The sequence below is a fragment of the Hipposideros armiger genome, unplaced genomic scaffold, assembly GCF_001890085.2.
Source record: "Hipposideros armiger isolate ML-2016 unplaced genomic scaffold, ASM189008v1 scaffold_557, whole genome shotgun sequence".
NCBI lineage: Eukaryota > Metazoa > Chordata > Mammalia > Chiroptera > Hipposideridae > Hipposideros > Hipposideros armiger.
The window spans coordinates 900064-920308 of record NW_017731907.1 but is presented as its reverse complement, the minus strand read 5'-3'; the positions used below and the strand labels follow the sequence as shown (position 1 = coordinate 920308).

At 42.8% G+C, this 20245-nt stretch overlaps 1 protein-coding gene across 12 annotated transcripts in view; it reads right to left on the bottom strand.

Moving 5' to 3' along the window:
* Positions 1 to 20245, bottom strand: part of FGGY (FGGY carbohydrate kinase domain containing) — a 415184-nt gene that overhangs the window by 134793 nt on the left and 260146 nt on the right. For 11 of the 12 annotated variants that reach the window (XM_019623675.1, XM_019623668.1, XM_019623671.1 and 8 more), the window contains 2 exons: positions 19295 to 19387; positions 7844 to 7951 (listed from right to left, as the gene is read on the bottom strand). In XM_019623675.1, the coding sequence (XP_019479220.1) occupies positions 7844 to 7951; positions 19295 to 19387 (201 nt within the window). The remainder of the gene's footprint in view (positions 1 to 7843; positions 7952 to 19294; positions 19388 to 20245) is intronic. The other variant, XM_019623669.1, reaches the window with a different exon arrangement.

Below are 20245 nucleotides of genomic sequence, written 5' to 3'. Positions count from 1 at the left end.
GGAGGAAGCATAAATCCGAAGAATACCAAATCTGAATAATAAATACTAAAAACCAAAGATTAAGAGAAAACCTTGAAAGCAGACAGAGAAAAACAGTATACTGTACACAGGGGAAGAACAATACAAATGATGGTGAATTCTCATAAGAAACAATAGTACTAGAATACAACATATTGACATCTTTAAGCGCCGAAGGGGGAAAAAAACTGTCAATCAAGAATTCTATATTAAGCAAAAATATCTTGCAAGATAGAAGGTAAAATGCATAAAAAATATAAAAACTGAGACAATTTTTTTTGACAGTAGATCTGCAAGAAATGAAGAAATGCTAAAGGAATTTCTTCAGGCTGAAGGGAAATACCAGATGGAAACTTAAATTTTCAGGAAGAAATGAAAAACAATAGAAATAATAAATATAGAGGTAAATACAAATATTGTGTTTTGTTTCTCAGAATTTCTTTGAAACGTGTATGACTGTTTCTTATGGACTGAATTGTGTTCTCCCAAAATTCAGATGTTGAAGCCCCAACCCCCAGTGTGACTGTATTTGGCGACAGAGCCTTTACAGAGGTAATTAGTTTACCCGAGATTATAAGGGTAGGGCCCTACTCTGACAGAACTGGTGTCTTTATAAGAAGAGGAAGGGACACCAGATCTCTCTTTACCTGCATGCACCTAGGAAAGGCCATGTGAGGACACAGTGAGAAGGCAGTCATCTAGAAGCTGGGAAGAGAGCTCTTTCTGTTGTTTAAGCCACTTGTCTATGGTATTGTGTTATTGCAGCCCGAGGAGGCTAATACACTGTGTAAAGCAAACAACATAACAATTACTGTATTGTTGGGTATACATATGTAAATATTACGTGTATGACAATTACAGCATAAAGAGTTGGGGGTGTGGTAAATAGAACTAAACTATAGAGTTGAATGCTTTTATATCTTACAGGAAGTTTAACAATATGTGCTCTAAATAGACTGAAAAGTTTAGGATGCTTATTATAATTCCTAAAGAAATTGTTAAAAAGAAGGCAAAAAAAATGGTGCCTAAAAAACAAATATAGAAATGTAAATTAAATTTTGAAAATTGAAAAATATTTAATTAATCCAAAAGAAGGTAGAAAAGAGAAGACAGAGACAATTTTACAGAGTAACCATAGAAAACAAATAGCAAAACAGAGGACCTACATCCAACCATATTTATCTTTATCTTAAATGTAGATAATTTAAACACTCCAAAAAGAAAATCAGAAATTATAAGACTGTATAGAAAATAAGACTCAACTATATGCTGTGTATAAAGATCACTTTACATGGACCAGGATAGAGAAAATGGTGGTTTGCCTGATGGTGCTGTGAGTGAAGGTGAAGAAGAAAAGATGGATTGGTGACACACGGTTTGGAGTTAGAATCAATAGAACTTTCTAATGGATTCAATGTGGGCAGAGAGGGGGAAAGGAGGAATCAAGAATTAATTCTAATTTTCTGGCTTTAATAAAAATATAAATGATAGTGCTCTTTACTAAGATAAAGACAAATAAGGGGGGGAAATCACTTTAGAGAGTGTATCAGTTAGTTCCTACAGTCAGAAAACTGGGAGTAATTCTCGTCTCCTTCCTCCCCCTGCCGCCCTGACATCTAATTCATCTTCCCTATGGATAGCAACGCTATCCTTCAAAAACCTTGACTTCTCTTTTTTCTGCACACTTCCCATCCACTCCATCAGGAAATCCTATTGTTGGCTCTACCTTCAAAATACATCCAAAATCTGACCCCTTTTTCCCAGCTCCACTGCCACCATCCTCTCTCTCAGCTGGACTGCTACCTCTTTCCGGTCACCCTGCTTCTATCTGCCCCACTCCTACCCTAGAGTTTATTCCCAACATAGCAGGCAGTAGAGGAAAGATCCTTTAAAAACCTAAATCATATCATCTCTCTCCTGCGCTCATTATTATCCAATGGCTTCCCAATTTCTTCAGCATAAAAGCCAAAATCCATACAGTGGCCAATAATAGAGCCCCCATTGCCTCTCTGAACTTACTCCTGCAACTCTCATTGTGGTTCACTCTGCTCCCTCCATGTGATCTCACCCTGGCAAGCAACCCCCTCGGGATTTTTGCACTGGTTGTTCTCTTGGCCTGGTGTGTTCTTCTTCCAGATTTCCTTCCCTTCCTTGTTGGTTTATTTGAACGTCACTTACTTCAATGAAGTCTACCCTGACTGCCTTATTTAAATTTTCAAATTGCTCACCTGAATCACAAGCTTTCCTCTATTATTTTTAAAAACTTATATCCTAAAATAAAATTACTTATTGCTTTATTACTTTATTGTGTATCATCTCTCTCCTCTTGCTAGAATGTAAGATTGACAAGGGGACTGATTTTTGGAGGGGGAACAGAGGAGGCTGTTTTATTCACTGCCTTTTCCTCACTCAGAACAGTGCCTTGAACATAGTAGGCACTCAGTAAATACTGTCTGTGTAAATAAACATCACTCTAAAGCATTTGGACTTTATTCTACACATAATTGGAGAGCTATCGAGAGTGAAAGGGTTATATCTATGTTTCACCAAGATTGCTTTAGCTGTAATCTTTAGAGAGGGTATTGAGGACTGAAAGTCTGTGTGCCCACCCCCCCAAATTCATACACTGAAATCCTAACCACTGAAGTGATGGTATTGGGAGGGGGGCCTTAGGGAGGTGATTAGGTCATGAGAGTGATGTTTTCATGAATGGGATTAATGTCATTATAAGGTTCTGAAGAGCCCAGAGTTCTCCCCTTCAGCCATGTGAGGATGTAAGGAGAAGATGGCCCTCTGCAGCCTGGAAGAGGGCCCTCACCAGGACCTGACCATGCTGACACTCTGATACAGACTTCTATCCTCCAAAACTGTGAGAAATACATTTCTGTTGTATTTAAGCCACCTAGTCAGTCTATAGTACTTGATTATAGCAGCCCCAATTGACTAAGACATAGGAGGCAGATGGGGAAAGTGCAGAAGCAAGAAGGTAATTATTTGTGCAGGAATCCAGGTGGGACGCAAAGCATACAGTGGAAGCGTAGGCAGGAGGAGAGAAGAGGGAGGCATTTGTTTATGCAGAGCTGGTCTTTGTATCCATGAAGTCTTTCCAGTTAGCTAATGTAAAATGCTGTCTATATGTAGATCCTGCCAATACTAACACACGTAGGTTTCTCTTGTGGCCTTACAAAGCCTGCCAACTGTGTTTGCTTCAAAATACTTGTAAAGGAAGTCACTATAACTAACAATAATTGATTCTCAAGGGACTCTACAAGAGAACTCTAAGAAAAACTCAGACATGCAGATCCACAAAAGTCAGATCCAGTTCTAGAAAGATCTGGAGTTTCCGGGAGCTGACTCGAGTTTGAAGCAAGGCTCTCCCACTTATAACTGTAAGACCTTAATCAAGTTACATTACTGTTCTGTTTATTCTGGTCTATTTATTCACTAGTAAAACTGGCATAATAAGAATGACCACATAGACATGCAGTGAAGATCAGATGAAATACTGAATCTTAATAGGGCCTAAAAGCACTTGGCACTTAACAGATACTCCCAGTAGGCTGCAGGGGTAGTGCAATCCACTATTATGTGCTACAATAAATTATAATTATCAGTTCTATATCCAGCTTTCCCATAAGATAATAAGCTACTGGAGGATAGGAATCATGTGATACTATTCTTGCCTGGCCCAGAGTAAACACGAGTGAATGAATGAAGGGGTAAAATCACTATCTCCGTAACCTGTACAACACTGTGTACCCTGCGTGCTCCTTCAACGATCCACTTATGGAAGACTGATGGGCCCCAGGCTGATAGGCAATGGTATAAGGGAGGAGGCATACAGGCACTCACAATGCACAAATCCTAAAATTCCAAGAGCACAAAGCATCTTGCTACATTGTAACCCTATAGCTCAAGTTCATAAATTTAAATGCTGGGTTCAAACCGAAGGTAACCCCCACCCAATCCTATCATCTCAGAAAGCGAATGCCACCATTGGGGCAGCTTAGAAACTGGTCTTCGCCTCCTTTCCCCAACCCCTTCCCTCCAAAAGGTGACTTCAAGCAAGACAGAGAAGGGTGCTTGGAGAGAGGGATGGCCAAGGTCCAGCTGAAAATAAGCTTCAACATCTGGATGCAGTGACTGCACAGGTTGGTGTTCTGTGGAAAAAGTCTGGGCAAAAGCAATGTTTTTCGCACAACTGTTCTGGGGAGAGTATTGACAAGCACGAGACAATCCTTGATGGGTGCTTGATTGATGCAATTGAAATCACTCAGCCATGGGATGCGGGCATGTGTTTCCCTATGAGGAAATAAATATCAGAGGCACAAGCTTGAAATGAGTGAAAAATGAGTCCAAATCTCAGTCAGATGAAACAGCAAGAATTCCAGAGCCAGAAAAGATCCTATCCTATTTTTTCTTCATCCTGAAGTTAACCAGATGGACATTTTCTTTTTTTTAAGTACCAATCTATTCATACACTTGGAATGAAGAACTTGCTTTGTGATGGAAGATCTGTATTTAATTGTAAAAATGACACAAAATATCTATTTTTCAAATCTAGAATTTAGATAATTTTTTGTTTTTCTTCCCCCACCCCTTCTATCCCCTCCTTTATTTCTCCTTTCCTCTTATTTCTCCCCTCTTCTGCTTTAGGTGGATGTTTACAATATACGATGGACAATGTAATAATGGAACAGACACTTTCAGGCAGGACATGTGAGAGATGATGTGTACATGAAACAAAACATAAATGATGTAACTTCCCCTTATAGTGTCCAGTATGACAGCAATGTGTTGTAAAACCAGAGATGAGAATTCACAAAAGAATAAATGAGGAAAGAAAAGGTGAACTTCAAGGGAACCATGTAAAAAAAGGCCAGTGTTCGTGCATCGGTAATCTCTCCAGGCTGTGCTTAATACTGAGTTTCAATTCCTCATCTGTAAAATATGGACAATAACTGTTACTACCTCATGGATGTTTTGAGAGAAGTAAGTGAGATAGTACACGAAAAGCTCTTGGAATAGTCTTGTAGATTGGGCAATAAGCCTTCAAAATAAATATTAGGCACTGTGATTATTATGAATATCATTCAAGGACTAACAAGATTATGTATACAAATCCTTCCCACAGATAAACACACTCAATGAGGTGCAATTATTGTTGTTATTATTATTATTACCATCATTATTGTTATTCTTATTTTACCTCTTTATTTTATAGGTGGTTTCTGACTCTTTGCTTGGTATCTCTGGACTGATGCTTTAGTGTGCAGTCTGTTTTATTCTTGATTCAGGTTTTGCCCCATTATGTTAGCTTGTGGATTTCTTAAGATTTCACTCTCTGTAAGCCATGAGTCGATCATGCCTTATCCATATGTCCAAGGAAACTACGTATGTAGAATTGCCCCAACTGGAACTCCGAATGCAGCTTGATTGGCTGACGGTGCACAAACAACTCACTATGTAAAAGCCAACAATTCCCATGACTCCTGTGGAAAACCATCATGGGCTATATGAAGGATTTTTAATGGCAGAAAATAAAAAAAAAGGCTACATTTTTAAATTTAACTTCAGGCTCAGGAAAGAGGAGTGCCCAATTCTTCTCTACAGAGATACATCATAAAGTTTGGGCAAAGATGGCTTATATCCATAGCAACAGGGCAAACTTTGAGCCAAATGCTGGGAAAAGCATTTCCAGGCTGACACAGATGTTCAATTTGCATACTAAGTCTCCGAAAATCTGTTGATGGACAGCTTCATGGACAATGCACTGGGCACAAAGACTCGGTTTGCTGGGTCACTATCCTTGTTAAAAACGCCATTGGGGTGTGTCATCTATGAGTTCTGGGTCTGCTAAGGATGATTACGCCATGATGTGGGGTGGAAAACGGCTTTATTTCAGGAATGGGTGTTCAATGTGTCTCAGGAAGTGAATGCATATTTAAGTTGAAAGTTGTATAAATACATGACACTAGTTTAAATAGTTTAAATAGGAGAAGGTTAAGCTCCATTCCCACTGCACCTTGGGCATACAGTGATGTCTTACTTCTCAACTTTTCTACCACTGGTTAGTAAGACCAATCGGATGGTATTTATTTTATACTCACTGACTTTCCCTATTAAACAATGAGCTCCTTAAAATCAGGGTTGAATGGGGGTCTAATTCATGTAATTCATCTTGTACCTGCCGCAGGACCAGAGGCAGAGAACATGCTCTTTGAAGCTAGCATTCACCTATGCTTCCTCGGACGTTGAAAGGGGGTTTGAGGCAGCAAAGTATAAAACAGTTAATACACTAAGAAATGGAAACTAATGGTTATTGGCATCCCCATCCAGCGTTGGATCAGCTCACTTTTAATTTGGCTGAACATTGAGAAGAGTTGGTGGGGGAACCAGACCATCAACAGATGATTTTAATATAACATAGTAAATGTGAGGTTGGGTAATTGAAGCTAGGTCTCATATTCTCTTGCCTTCCATATCTAATCCCTGTGAGGCCTGCCGATCTCCTAACCTCAATTCTCAGTCATCATTGCCACTGTCCTCATGGCTTTTAGTCTGTGGAGTAACCTACTAAAACTGGTCTCCCTGCCTCCAGCCATGAGCCCGCACCCCTTCCTCCTCACTGCTGCTAGCCCAAGTTTTTACGACAGATCTGGACATGTCTGTCCATTCTTCCAGCCTTTCACTGGTTGCCGTTGGTCTTGGTCTGCTAGATAAGGTTCAATTCCTCAGCATGCTTTACAGGGAATTGTTACGATGTGGTCCCTGCCCAGCTCTCTAATTTTTTATTGGAAGTCATTCTTCTAAGAAAAGTTTACACCACAGCTGAAATTCTGGACTATTTGCAATTACCCTCAAATATGCCTTGTTATTTTCACTCCCATAACTTTGTTCCTGTGCCAGTTCTCCTGCCTTGAAGAGTGTTCCTACCCCTCTTTGCCTGGTTCGTTTCTAGTTATCTTTTAAGGCTCAGCACAAATGCCTTCTCCCTGGCAAAGAGTTTCTTAACCCAGCTCTGTGCCAACGCTGTGCCTTGTACCTCTGGCATCTTGTATCTCTCTTTTATGGATCTCCCGTCTTCCCTATGAGACCACTGCATGCATTCAACATGTCTTTATCAAGCCCCTTCTAAGACCCAGGCACTGAGCTGGATACGAGGAGAAGTATGACATGACCCTTACCTTTAAGGAGCGCCTAGACTTCCGGAAAAGACAGACGGGTAAACCAGTAAGAATAACAGAATGTGATAAGAAGTGGAGTTGTGTCTTAAAGGATGAGTAAAATGATCAAGGTGATAAAGAACTCTCCAGGCAGGAAAAGAAGCATGTACAAAAGCACAGAGGAGTGAAATGACATGAGCCATGGCGGAGCTGTGAGTAGGGGAACCTAGCCCTAGTGACAAGTACACGTACGGGACTGGAGGGGGGACACCACAAAGGGAATGATGCATACACGAAACTATTTGAACTGTGTCCCAAGGGCTATGGGGAACCACTGAAGAATTTGGGCTGGAGAGTGACAGGGTCCTTTTCGCAAAGTACAATATCACTCTCATTGCCATGAGAAAAAATGGACTGTTGTGTGAAAGACAGATGAGAGGATGGGTTAATCATCATCGCCTGAACCAACATTCATTCCTCTGGCAAACATGTGCTGCATATGCACCATATGTTAGGCCATACGCTAAGAGAAAGTTAATTCTTCTGATTTATAGGATCCTGCAGATCTGCCAGATACTTGGAATACGGGTATTGCGACAAAATGAGCTAGTCAAGGGTGTAAACCCATTAAAGACTATAATGAAAAAGTGTCAACTTACCAATTTTCCAGTAACACTCTGTCCACCTTCATTCAGCCAGAATTCAGGAACCATGGCTGAGAAATATGGGCCCCAGACGCCTGGTACAAAAATCGGGTCTTTGCTGATCTGGAAAGAAAGGGGCAACATATGTGAAAATATTGACCCTCAGGGCTAGAAGAAGCCTTCTCCTCATCTGATATTTCTGTGACCATAGAATTCGGCTTCTCCTTCTCCTTTACTTATTGCCATTTTATTATTCATATTTTTGACTTTTTTTTTTTTTGTCTTAAAGAATTCCCTCTAACATCCCTTGTAATGCTGGTTTGGTGGTGGTGAACTCTTTTAGCTTTTTCTTGCCTGGGAAGCTGTTTATCTGCCCTTTGAATCTAAAGGATAGCCTTGCTGGGTAGAGTAGTCTTGGTTGTAGGTCCTTGCTTGTCATCACTTTGAATTATTTCCCACCAATCCCTTCTGGCCTGTCAGCTTCTTTATTCAATACCTTTTTATGGTGGGGAAGTCACTCCCTCCAAAGGAAGGGCATGGCTTCATCTTTGGGAACCTTTCTGAAAATTTCATTTAGATGCCAGGATAGCAAAAGCGATCATTTTGGAAAGAAGCTGGTAAGGCATTCCCTTGCTGGCTCCCTCTCTGTGGTAGACTGATTGCAAAAATGGTGCTGGTATCTCCCTCCTTTGCAAAGCGACAGTGCAACTTCCCCCATTGAGAAGTGGAGTCCCCGCCCTTGAATCTGGGTCAGCCTTGTGACTTGTTTTGGCCAATAAAATGAGGTGGAAGTGACATTGTGCCAGTTTTCCAGGCCTACGCCTCAAGATGCCTTCTCTACCTTTGTCGTGAGACCATGCCCAGGCTAGCCTGCTGGATGGAAAGACGTGCAGCAGAGCTGAGCCAGCCCCGCTGCTGCAGATGATGCTTCGCATTTATGAGAGGGCCCAAAGAAAATCAGCAAATACTCCTGGTCGACCAGTAGCGAACAAGCCCAGATCACCAGAATCACCCACCCAACTGATAAGACTTGTGAACAAAAATACATGTGTTATCGTATGTCACTAAGATAGTGTGTTTGTTTGTTGCCTAGCATTTTTGTGGTAATACATAATGGATACAGTCCCCTCCTTCTATAAATACTCACTAGCCATCTACTAGGTTGTCGGAAAAGTCATGACGTATTGTTCTACATTTTTCATTGCAAAAATGCGTCATGACTTTTCTGACAACCCAATAATAGCATGCCATCTCCATTTTAGGTGCTGGGCACACAGAGATGAATCAGACAAGAGTTCTTATCTTCGAGAAGCTATCCACCCAGAGGGAGCTCCACTAGTAAACAGACAAATAGAATATGCTGCGGTCCATGGGATGGTAGAGACAAACCTAACATGTCATGGAGGGAAACAGGACGTGAGGCGTGGCTTCTCGGAGAACGGGACATAAGCTTAGACTTAGAGGACTTAGCCAGGTGAAGAGGAGCGGGCATTCCAGGTTAAGGAAATAGATGGAACAAAACCATGTATGTGTGAGAGAGGTGCTCTTAGTATTCAAGGTGCTGCAACTTCTTTTTGTGGCAGGCCATGGAAGTCCTCTTAGGTATTAGGAAAAGATGTCAAGAGATGATCCAGGACAGACAAGGATGGGCCATGTGTTCACTCATCTGGAATGGCACATGCTTCTTATTCATCCAGCAGGGATGAAGGCTGAAGTCACATTCAAGGCTGTGGAAAGGTGTTGTTAGTGGGTGGGGAGGAAGCCAGGCACACCAGGTCAACCCCTGCGTGCCTTGAGGGTAGGCAGAAAATCTATTCATTCATTTATTCTACAAATATTTATTCAGCCCTTCTTATCTGTGTGGTCCTATGCCAGGCTCCGGGGACAGAGAAATGAACTGAATATCCATAATTTGTGCCCTCATGACATACATAGTCCAGCATTTTAGAACAAGGACAAACCTTCTTTAAATGTCTTGACCCCAACTATTCCAGGTCCCTTTGCACTACACTAGTGAGCCCTCAAATCAGAAGGATTTCCAACCCCTCGATGGAAAGCAGGGAAGCAAAGGCAAGGAAACTACACAACATTGTCAACTTTAAATGTTGTGAAAAATAACTTATGAAAAAGGGACATTTAAGACTTAAAATAGGAAAAATGATCTCAGGGAAAAAAGACAGGATTCTGCAAGAAAAGACAATTCAGCTTACACTGTCATAACCACTCCTTTTCTTATTGGCTCGAAGGCTGATTCCTGAATTCCTATTGTGATCCAAGTCCGTGCAAGGCGCTGGGAATGAATGGTAAACAAAAGGGCACAGTCCCTGCCCTCCTGGAGCCTGCAGTCTTGGGAGGGAGGCAGAGCAGGTGATCAACCATTCAGGCTTGGCCAGCATTCGCCTAGGTTTAGCACTGAAAGTCCTGTGCCTTGAAAAACCCTTCCGTTCTAGGCAAACTGGGACAATTAACTGGTCACGCTGAGACAGACATTAATAAAATCATCACAGAAATGTGTAATTACAAACTGCAATAAGTAAATGAAGGAAAACCAAATCTACTATGAGGGCATGTAAGTGAGGTATCTAATCTGGTCCAGGGCTGAGGGAAGGCTTTTAATGAGGAGGTGATGTTTGAATTAAGCTGTTAAAACATACACAGAAATTGTTCAGGTGGGTGGGAGGGTACGTTGTGTGTGTGTTTGCATGAGTGTGTGTGTGTGTGTGTGTGTGTGTGTGTGTGTGTGTGTGAGAGAGAGAGAGAGAGAGAGAGAGAGAGAGAGAGAGAGAGATGAACAGTGTTCTGGCCAGAGAGAGTACACTTTTATCACTTTGTCTTTGCTGGTGAAAATTTTATCACACGCCAACCCTAGAAACGACTCCCTAAACTGCTTTGGGGCAAATAAGAGCTGCTTTGGGGTGAATAAGACAGACCATGTTGACAACCACTTAAGTCTCAGCATTTGGACAGGTACATGGACACCAACCAAAGTTAAATGACCTCTTTTCATGCCCCACACCCCTTCCCTTGCAGAATCCCCATTTGATAGGTTAGTCTCAGAGAGGCTGAATAAGTTCTCCATGGTCACACAACTAGTAATTGGCCAAGGTGGGATTTGAACCCAGGCAGATGTTGGCCTCAAGCCCTATGATACACTTTTTTTTTAAACTTGTGTATATAAATTGCTCAGAAAGGTCATGTACTGCCCCCATCTCACTATTTAAGCATGTTACTGTGTCAGCTACAGCATAACTTCATTAGACAATTATGGTTCTGCTGCTCAGAAATGTCAGGTGAAGGCTTTGTCTGGCTCTACCCAGGGAGGAAGCTTTGGGGGACTCCTGTTTGTGCTCACACATTTGGAATGACACATGCTTCTCATACAGCAAGGAAGCAAAGATACAGCAATATATTTCCCAAAGCACTTCCAATCAGTCCCAAGCCCTGTGATCCTGGAGAAGATGAGCAATAGTTTGATTTGAGGGAGAGAGAGAAAAAGAAAATGAACACATTTATATTTATGTATGCTTTAATCCTTTGCAATAAACCTAAATATTTAAAAAATATTTTTGTGAAAGCTCTTTCCATGCTGATGGCTGTTTTGGCCTGGAAGCACCTCTCTTACCTAAAAGGAGAGGGTTCATTATACTCGGCTGATGATAAGTGTCTGCACAGGACACCGACTTTCCAGTAATAATGGTGTTGCTGGCGACAACAACAGCTAAGGCTGGCTGGGTGCTTACCATAAGCCTTATCCTAAGCTCATTACAGGGATTAAATCACTTCATCCTCCTAAAAACCCTACAGGAATATTTCATCATGATTCCTATTGTACAGATGTGTAAACTGAGGCAGAGAGTTAGATAGCATACCCAAGGTCATAAAAATACAAAGCAGGCAGGGGCCACACTCCACAGAGTCTATATTTGGCTCTGACAAAATATGGTCTTGTTTCTGGGCTACCATTTGAATCCTTCATTTGCCTTTCAGGGCAGCAAGCAAGAGCCATTAGAGCCCCGTAGACCTATTCAAATGGAACAAAACGTCATGCCTTGAGCACAAGTACATTAGGGAAGCTTCATTTCCAAAAGGCTTCATTTCCAGGTTTCCCTGAAACACTTGTGAAGACAGAGGAGAGAGTGTGCTGGAGTCAAAGTCCCACCTTGATTCTATTCCCAGCTGCCGTATTCTAGGCCGGTGATCTTACACACGGTAATTTTCTGGGCCTCAGTTTCCTCAATTCCAAAACGGGAGAAATGATGTGAATGTTGGAGAATTTTTGTGAAGATGAGATAAGCTGTCACTTATAAGAAACTTCTTATATGTTAAATACCAAATAAACATTAGTTCCCCCTTGAAATGAGGCTTGTATGAGGGAACAGTCAGTTGAATGACCACAGCCCAAAGCAATCACAACCATGTAAGGAGGTCTCTAGGTTTATCAATGGTCTTATTTAGTCAATGTTCTTAATAATGAAGAGATGATATAGAAGTGAGGCTTATCATAGTTTCAGATGATATAAACTTGGTAGCATTGTTTATTATGGGGCATGTTCAAATCCAGATTCAAAATTACCTGAAAGAGCTAGAACATTAAGCAAAATACAAGAAAATAGTTAACATTATACAGTCAATTACTTGTACTTAAAAGTTACTGGCAAAATTCACTTCCATAATATTCTTTTTCATGGGTGGTGGCACATAGGCATTCAATTTAAACTGTATGTGGGCATTTGATCTATTCTTCAATTATGTGTGATATAAGTAAAGTTATAGAAACCCACAGTAAAAGAAAACATTTGGCTGCACACGATATGCTAGGTACGGAAATCAGCAACAAGGCTGTAAAAATAATAAGACAAAATGATAAACAATAATAAGAAAGCATGGCCCCTTTCCTCAAAGAGCCTTCAAGTGTATCAGGGAAGCTTACCAAAAGCCTTTGGGAAATAAAGCTTCCGTGACCTACTTGTGCTCAAGGTTGGAAGGTTTGTTCCCTCTGAGTGAGTCTGTGGGGCTCTAATGGCTCTTGCTTGCTGCCCTGAAAGGCAAATGAAGGATTCAAATGGTAGCCCAGAAACAAGACCATATTTTGTCAGAGCCAAATATAGACTCTGTGGAGTGTGGTGCCTGCCTGCTTTGTATTTTTATAACCTTGGGCATGCTGTTTAACTCTGACTGGGAAGACAGAGGTGGAGGTAAAAAGAATTACAACAAAACGCACCAAGTGCTCCAGTAAGAGAGGAGGAGAGTGTGCTGGGAGCCCCAGCTGCCTGGAGGAAGAGAGAGCCCTTGGCGAGGTGGCCCGCTGGAGCTAGGCTTTGAAGAAGGAGTGAGTGTTTCCTTAGGTAGAGAGGGAGGGCATCCCAGGCAGGAAAGGGCTGTGTGGGCAAGGCGCAGCATCACGAAGCTGTACAAGCGTCTTGATTTTCATGAGGGCTTCAAGTTCTGCATTTTTCTTTAAATAAAAACATCATATGGTTTGAAGGATGGGTATATTTTTGCATCAACAGACCCTACTGCTTATTAAAAAGAATCGGTTTTTGAAAAACTGTGGCTGGGAAAAAGCCTCAGTGAAACCACCCTTTAAGTCAGGCAACAGTAATAAGAAATAATAATATAGAAATCTAAGAAGAAATAATAAAACAGTAATTGCTAACAGTCACAGTGGGCTTATTATGTGCCAAAGACGCTTCGGGCTCTTTACAGACACTGTCACATTTCCTACTCATGACAACCCAGTGAGATAGGTCCTATTATTATACTTACTCCACAAATGAGGAAATCTAAGCTGAAGGAGGTCGAACAGCTAGGAAATAGTAGAGGAGGAATTGCAGGATCCAAGCTATGAAAACTACCAATTTCCTTCTCTCTCTCTAGACCAGCGGTTCTCAACCTGTGGGTCGCGACCCCTTTGGGGGTCGAACGACCCTTTCACAGGGGTCACCTAAGACCATCGGAAAACAAAAAGATACTTACATGACGATTCCTAACAGTAGCAAAATTACAGTTCTACAGTAGCAACGAAAATAATTTTATGGTTGGGGGTCACCACAACATGAGGAACTGTATTAAGGGGTTGCGGCATTAGGAAGGTTGAGAACCGCTGCTCTAGACCTTCTTCTCATCTATAAGTAAAATTAGACTGGAGATGTTTAATCTCTTTTGTCTTTGAGATCCTCTGAGTTGCCATGAAATTGAGTCATTCTTCCCAGTTGGCAAATCAGAACTCTCCACCAAGGTAGTTCCACACAGACTCTGCCCGCACTCACATGGCCTGGGACTCATGGGGTTGCACTGGGTGGTCTCTTGGGGTTTCTCTAAGTACCCACTTTGCTCTCCTACCTCTCTAATCTGTGGCCAGCATTATCTGGGGGTTTCTTGACAGTCTACTTCATAGGTTGTATTTAATGGCTCCTATCTATATTATCTTATGTTAGTTGAGTAAATATTCAGCAAATATTTATTGGATACCACACACTGAGTTCAAACTGTTTTAAACATGAAGCCATATAGAAAGGTGACCATCAGAGCCAGATAAGAGACATCATCCCTGTGCTCCTGAAGCTTACGATCTAGGAGGAGCAGGAGCGCAGAACGTGCTGGGGGATAACTCAGGTAGCAAGAGACTTGTGAGTGTGTACACCTGCATTCAGGCTTACAGTTACCCTGAGAGTGTGTGGGGTCAAGCTTAGGCAGCCCATATCCAGCTGCAGAGACAGGCGTGAGGAGGGTCAGCGAGCTGCCCAGGATCAGAAGTGGTAGAGCAGGGATCAGAAGCGTCTCTCCATGTGCTCCTACCTCTTCTCATGTCGGTGCCCGAGCTGGCTCCACGAAGGATGCCGCTGGCTGACTTTCACCTAAGGCTATGTTACAGTCAGCTGAGTTTCCCTGCATTGAGAAAGCCCAGGCGCCTGCTCACACCTCTTTGGGGGAGAGATGGCTGGGCTCAGAGCAGGGAGCTCCTCCACCCCATCGTGCTGGGGTTGGCCTAAGCCTCTGGCAGGGGCAGGAGGCAGGCTCCAGGCGCCAGTGGTCCTGGGAGGGAACAGGAGGTTTTGTTTTGAGTGCCTCCAGCCAGGTTGGGAATTTTAGAGGGTAGCCGCAAGCATGTGTGGGACTGAGTATTTCCGTGGTGGCTCATCTCTCCTTCCAAATGGACTGTGCTATCATCTTACTAGAAAAAAAAAAAGAAAGAGAGAGAGAGAGAGAGAGAGAGAGAGAGAGAGAGAGAGAGAGAGAGAAACATTTGTACACATTCCAGCCAACTCCCAACTCACTACACAGTACAAAAAAGAGCCTAGAGAATTCTGTTTATGAATGGGGGCTGCAAGCATTCACCTCTATTTTTGCACTTCTCAGAGTAAATTGTAATGAGTTGTTTGCCTCTCCTACGAAACAGTGAGGAACCACATCTTTTTACCTTAAAAGAGGTGAACATGGTTTAGTCATATGAGCACAGACAAACCTGGGTTTCAATTCTGGTTAGGTGGTTTATCAGCTATGTGCCTTTGAGTCTCTCTGAGACTCATCTATAAATGGGGATAATCTCATCTACCATCGAGTTTTACGCAAGTCCTAAGTGGTATAATATCTATAAAGATTCTAGGACATAAATGCTCTCAAGAAACATGAAACAACAGGTAATTTAATCCTACTCGTTTTTGGAACAGTGGAAAGATCTGGAGCTCAATGTCCTGGGTTCAGGTCCAGCCTCTGCCCCATATTAGTTTTATCTTTGATAGATTCTTCTTGCTTTTCCTTCTTGGATTCTCTCTTTTGCATTCATCTCACTCACTACATCTGTTGGGGGCAGCCCGTCCACTCCCATGCGTGTAATGACAATTTTTATGCTGTTGAGTCCCAAAATTTCATCCCAAACTCAGGCCTTGCTCTTGAGTTCCTTGTTGGACATCTGACCTGGATGTCTATCAATGTGTCCAAAATAGAACTTGCCATCCTTCCCTCCTGGGGTCACTGTCTCAATGAATGGTACTCTGTCTACCCAACCAAAAGGATACCATTATTGACTTCTTGACTTCTTCATCTCCCTCCCCTGTCTCCAAATTGGTCACCGTGTCTGTCAACTCTTTCAGACATAACCTGTTCTGTTTCTCTCCATTAGTCCAGTCCTTTATCGCTTCTTGCTTGGATTATTATAACGGCCATTAAACTGGTGACTGGTGTCCCTGCCCCAAACATTGTGCTTCACTTCGCACCCCCACGAGCCCCACTCAGGGACTCCAACTTCCATATCTCCAGCACAATCACCTTTCTACACAAAGCTAATGATATCGTTTTCCCAATTGAAATCCTTTAGCTGTTCCCCATGGCATATGAGACTATTGTGATCCGGCTTTTATCTGCTTGTCTGGCCTAATTACACGTTATCGTGTCTCCATCCTTTGCCGCCATCATGTTTTACTGCAATAAGTCCATCACAGCCTAGAAATTCCCCAAGTGTGCCGTTTTCTTTCTCATCTCCGAATCTTCATAAATTCTCCTCTCTTTGTCTAAAAGGCATTCCCTCTCACCTTCCCCTGACTAAATCTTCTCTTAAATGTCCCTTTATCACACTCAGCTCAAAATTACCTGCTCTGGGAGTTTTCTCGAAACCCTGACTTCTCCTCCGAAGCTGGGTTGGGTGCTCCTCCCTGTACCTTCCCTTAACTCTCTGCACTTCTGTACTGTAGGCTGTCATAACACATGCTCTGTGTGCAAGTGTACATGCCTGGATCTATAAATACACACATAACATGTACTTGATATGTAATGTGTACATAATATCCTTTATATACTAAATCGTCACGCAAATCCAGGACCTGGCTAAAATATCATTAATAGGACAACATCACTGCTATGAAGAGGAATAATAGAGTATAACACATGTCCAGTTGCCTGTAAGTGACACATGATTAATAAAGCTCAGGCTTTGCCAAAGTCTCCTCTCCTCTATTTGGAGATTTCTGAAAGGTTAAGAATCCTACAGTAAAGGTTTTGCCCTTCCTAGAAACCCAATCCCTTTAGTTCAGTTTGAGCAAAACAAGAACACATGAGACCTGTCCACACAGATCTCCTGGGGCTTAGCAGGAGGGCATTGGGCAGGTCTGTCACCCAACCAAATAGTCCCCAAATTTGGGATGGAGGGAGGCAGCCAAATACTGCCTGCCACGTCCTGAATGATTTTCAAAGCACTCTGGGCTCCGTCAACCCTGAGATCTCATTCTTCATCATTCGGAACCCATATGTGATCACAATAGAAATGGAATCCATATGTTTCTCACTCACTTGTGCTTAACGCACCCAAAGTTGCTTTGCAAGAGAGACTGAATAGCCAGGAAAACTTTGAGGCCGTCCTAACATTTTCCCGACTTTTCTTTCCCCCGCCGACCAGAAGCCACACTTGGCCTTCCCTACATACATGTCTGACTGGCTCCAATGAGCTCAGACTGGCTCCTAGCTTTGAAAGCTCCAAGAGCTGCATGACTCCAAAGATACAAAATCATACGTTGCCTCTTTTTCACAGCCCAAACAATTCTGTGGTGGGTAAACAATGACGGGTCTCTCCTGTGGATCCTGTAAGGGAGGCGGGCCAGAAGGGGTGGGGGTAAGGGAGGGAGCTAGTGGGGAGGACGGCTGCTCTGCGCTGTATTCATCAGAAAGGACTCTTAGCTCTGTCGCTCCGATGTCACATAGTGAGTCAGGCTTTCAGGCAGAACCATATTTGCTCTTTTGGTTACGTCCCCAGGAGTGAGAGCATAGTACCAATTAGTAAGTGGTTCTCAGATATGGCCCAACCAATGCTTTGCTTTGATTTCACACTAGCTGTCGGGAAAAGAAGCTCCCTCTTACAGACTTTGGGGTTCAGCTGAAAACACCCCTGGGGGTAGTAGGCTGATCAGTAGGTGCAGATAAGGATGGCACAGCCTTTCCCTGGCAACTGCACGTGGCGCCCCGTTACACAGTGCCTCCGTCTGATGTCTCATTTTTGCCCACTCAATCTCAGACACATTCCCTTCCTGCTCTGCTGCTGATCAGTTTCTACATGTCCCTTGTCACAGCCTTTCACTTTGATCCCAGTGTCTGGCCTCAGATATCATCCCATAAATCTGATCCCAGACTTAGAATTTCTGGTTTGACTCTCAAAGGTCTATCTTAATTTGCTGTGCGACCTTGGTCCTTGGGGGTGCTCCCTTGAAAAATAAGGCCAATAGGGCCTCTTTTGCCGATTTGTAAAGATGAAACGTGGCACAGTCTATTATAGGCTTTGGTACAGTGCCTGGTACATTCAGTGACCCAGGGAAATGCAGCCTGTGTTAATATCATCACCACCATACTGGCCAAGGTGTATAACTTATTTATGGATGACAGTGCACGTGGGCGTTTACTTTTAAAAAGTAAGATCTGATACCATCTTGACTAGAATTGTAAAGAGGGGGGGGTCAGAGGTTGTACTGGGTCTAGCGAGAGACGGTAAGAACTATAACTATAACTCAGACGGGTGAATTTCTACTTGTAAGATCTGTTATGGGGGAGACAGGCAATTGAGGCTTTACTGTGTTACAAGCATACTGTGTGAAGGCAAAGAAAGCCTTAACTGATTTATATCAGGGCCTCTTTTTATAAAAGTCAGAATGTCTGTGCATATACCTCAGTCATTGCCTTTGAGACTGCTCCCACAGGGAACCCATTCCTGCTTCTCAGGTTTAGCTTAGGGAAATCTGGGATATGTCCATGCAAGCCTAGGCCTGAAAAATCCTGATGCACAGAACTCTCTCTCTCCATTTTTGGCCTACGAGAAGATGAGAAGGCTAAACTTGCTGGGCAAAGAATTAAAAACTATCCATAGACACTTGGGTAGCTCCTCCACTGAGTGACTGCAAAAGTATTATACACTTAAAAGTGTTTATCAAGTGTTAGCTAAGGTGCCGAGGGTGAGGTTTAATAGCCTCTATAACAAAGGAGACTGACAAGAGCATTAAAAAATAGTGATGCCTGGATGGGAGAAGGTCAGGAGAAAAAAGGTGGGGAGAAAGGATGTGAAACCCCAACATTTTCTGGCTAGCTAATATGTTACAGGGACAGCACAGAAGTGACACACGCTCCAGCACCCACAACAGACAACCGATCACGGCCCTCCCTCCTGCCTGCCACTTCTGGACTAGGCATCCGGTGTGCCAGGCAGCCACTGCAATGGGCTGAAGTGACATGTGCGCTGAAGCCCCTCTGTCATCCCCACATGGGACACTGTCACGTACATCCCCCACCTAAGATGCTAGGCAGTTTCGATGGAGAAGGGACTCGAGCTTTACAGGCATTAACTCAAGTCCCCAGGCTTAATGAACAGAGCAAAACCAGGATTTCAACAAAAATCTGATTAAAAAAATCCTCACCCTCCCCAAGACATTGTTTTAGAGGGAAAAGAGGGTAGTAAATAGGAGAGGCAAGGGCACAGCAGGCAGACAGAACCTCCTTCCATGTTGGTATGGGGCCAGTCCAGCTCCTCCTGTGCTCTGAATGGAATACGTCCCTCGCAAGTTCAATAGACGCCATGGGATTTTCCTGTATCAGGAAGAGAGAGAGAGAGAGAGAGAGAGAGAGAGAGAGAGAGAGAGAGAGAGAGAGAGAGAGAGAGAACACACCCCAGTGATATCTTCTCGCTCTTCTCCATATTAAATAGCAGTTGAGAATGTTAAGTCTCATGTTAAAGAAAAAAAAAAAAAGAAACTACTTAAAGATTGTTTTCCTATTTAAAAGAGTTCTTATAAAACAGAAACAGCTTGTAACCCAGAGGCAAAGGGACTAAAAGGAGAAAGGACTCTCCGAAGTAAAGCTGATTCGGCAGGGTTTGCCCTCTGCCTGTACTCTTATAAAAGACCATGCTAATACTTCAGATATGTAAACACCACAGAACAAGCAGAAACAAATGAAACGATGGCTTCAGACTAACAGTGTTCAGCTGTGGGCAGCGGCCAGGAGGCGGCTTTTGTTATGAATAGATCATCTGGAAGGAAGCAGGCCTGATTTTAACCCTGGGCTTAGGCCGTCTAGTGGATGAGAACGTCTCCGGGCCAATCTGGACTTCCTTGGAAAAAGGAATGGGGGTGGGGAGGGGAAAAAAGCAGTGAACGGTACGCTACGCGACATGATGTAGGACAGGGTTACCGTTCTGTGAGAGTGGTTTAAATAGAGTTTCAGTGTTATTCATCAGTAATGAATTCAGCTCACAATGTAACAAATGACAATTATAATGGTTTGCTTTTTTTTTTTTTTTTAAGGCATGACAAACGAATGTAGGAGAAAAAAAAAAGAGGGCGGCAGCTAATATTTGCCAAGCACCGACTATGTGCTGATTGGTGTGTGCACATCCTTATGTATAGTCTTCATGCTAATCCTGCCATTTCCTTCAGTTTACAGCCG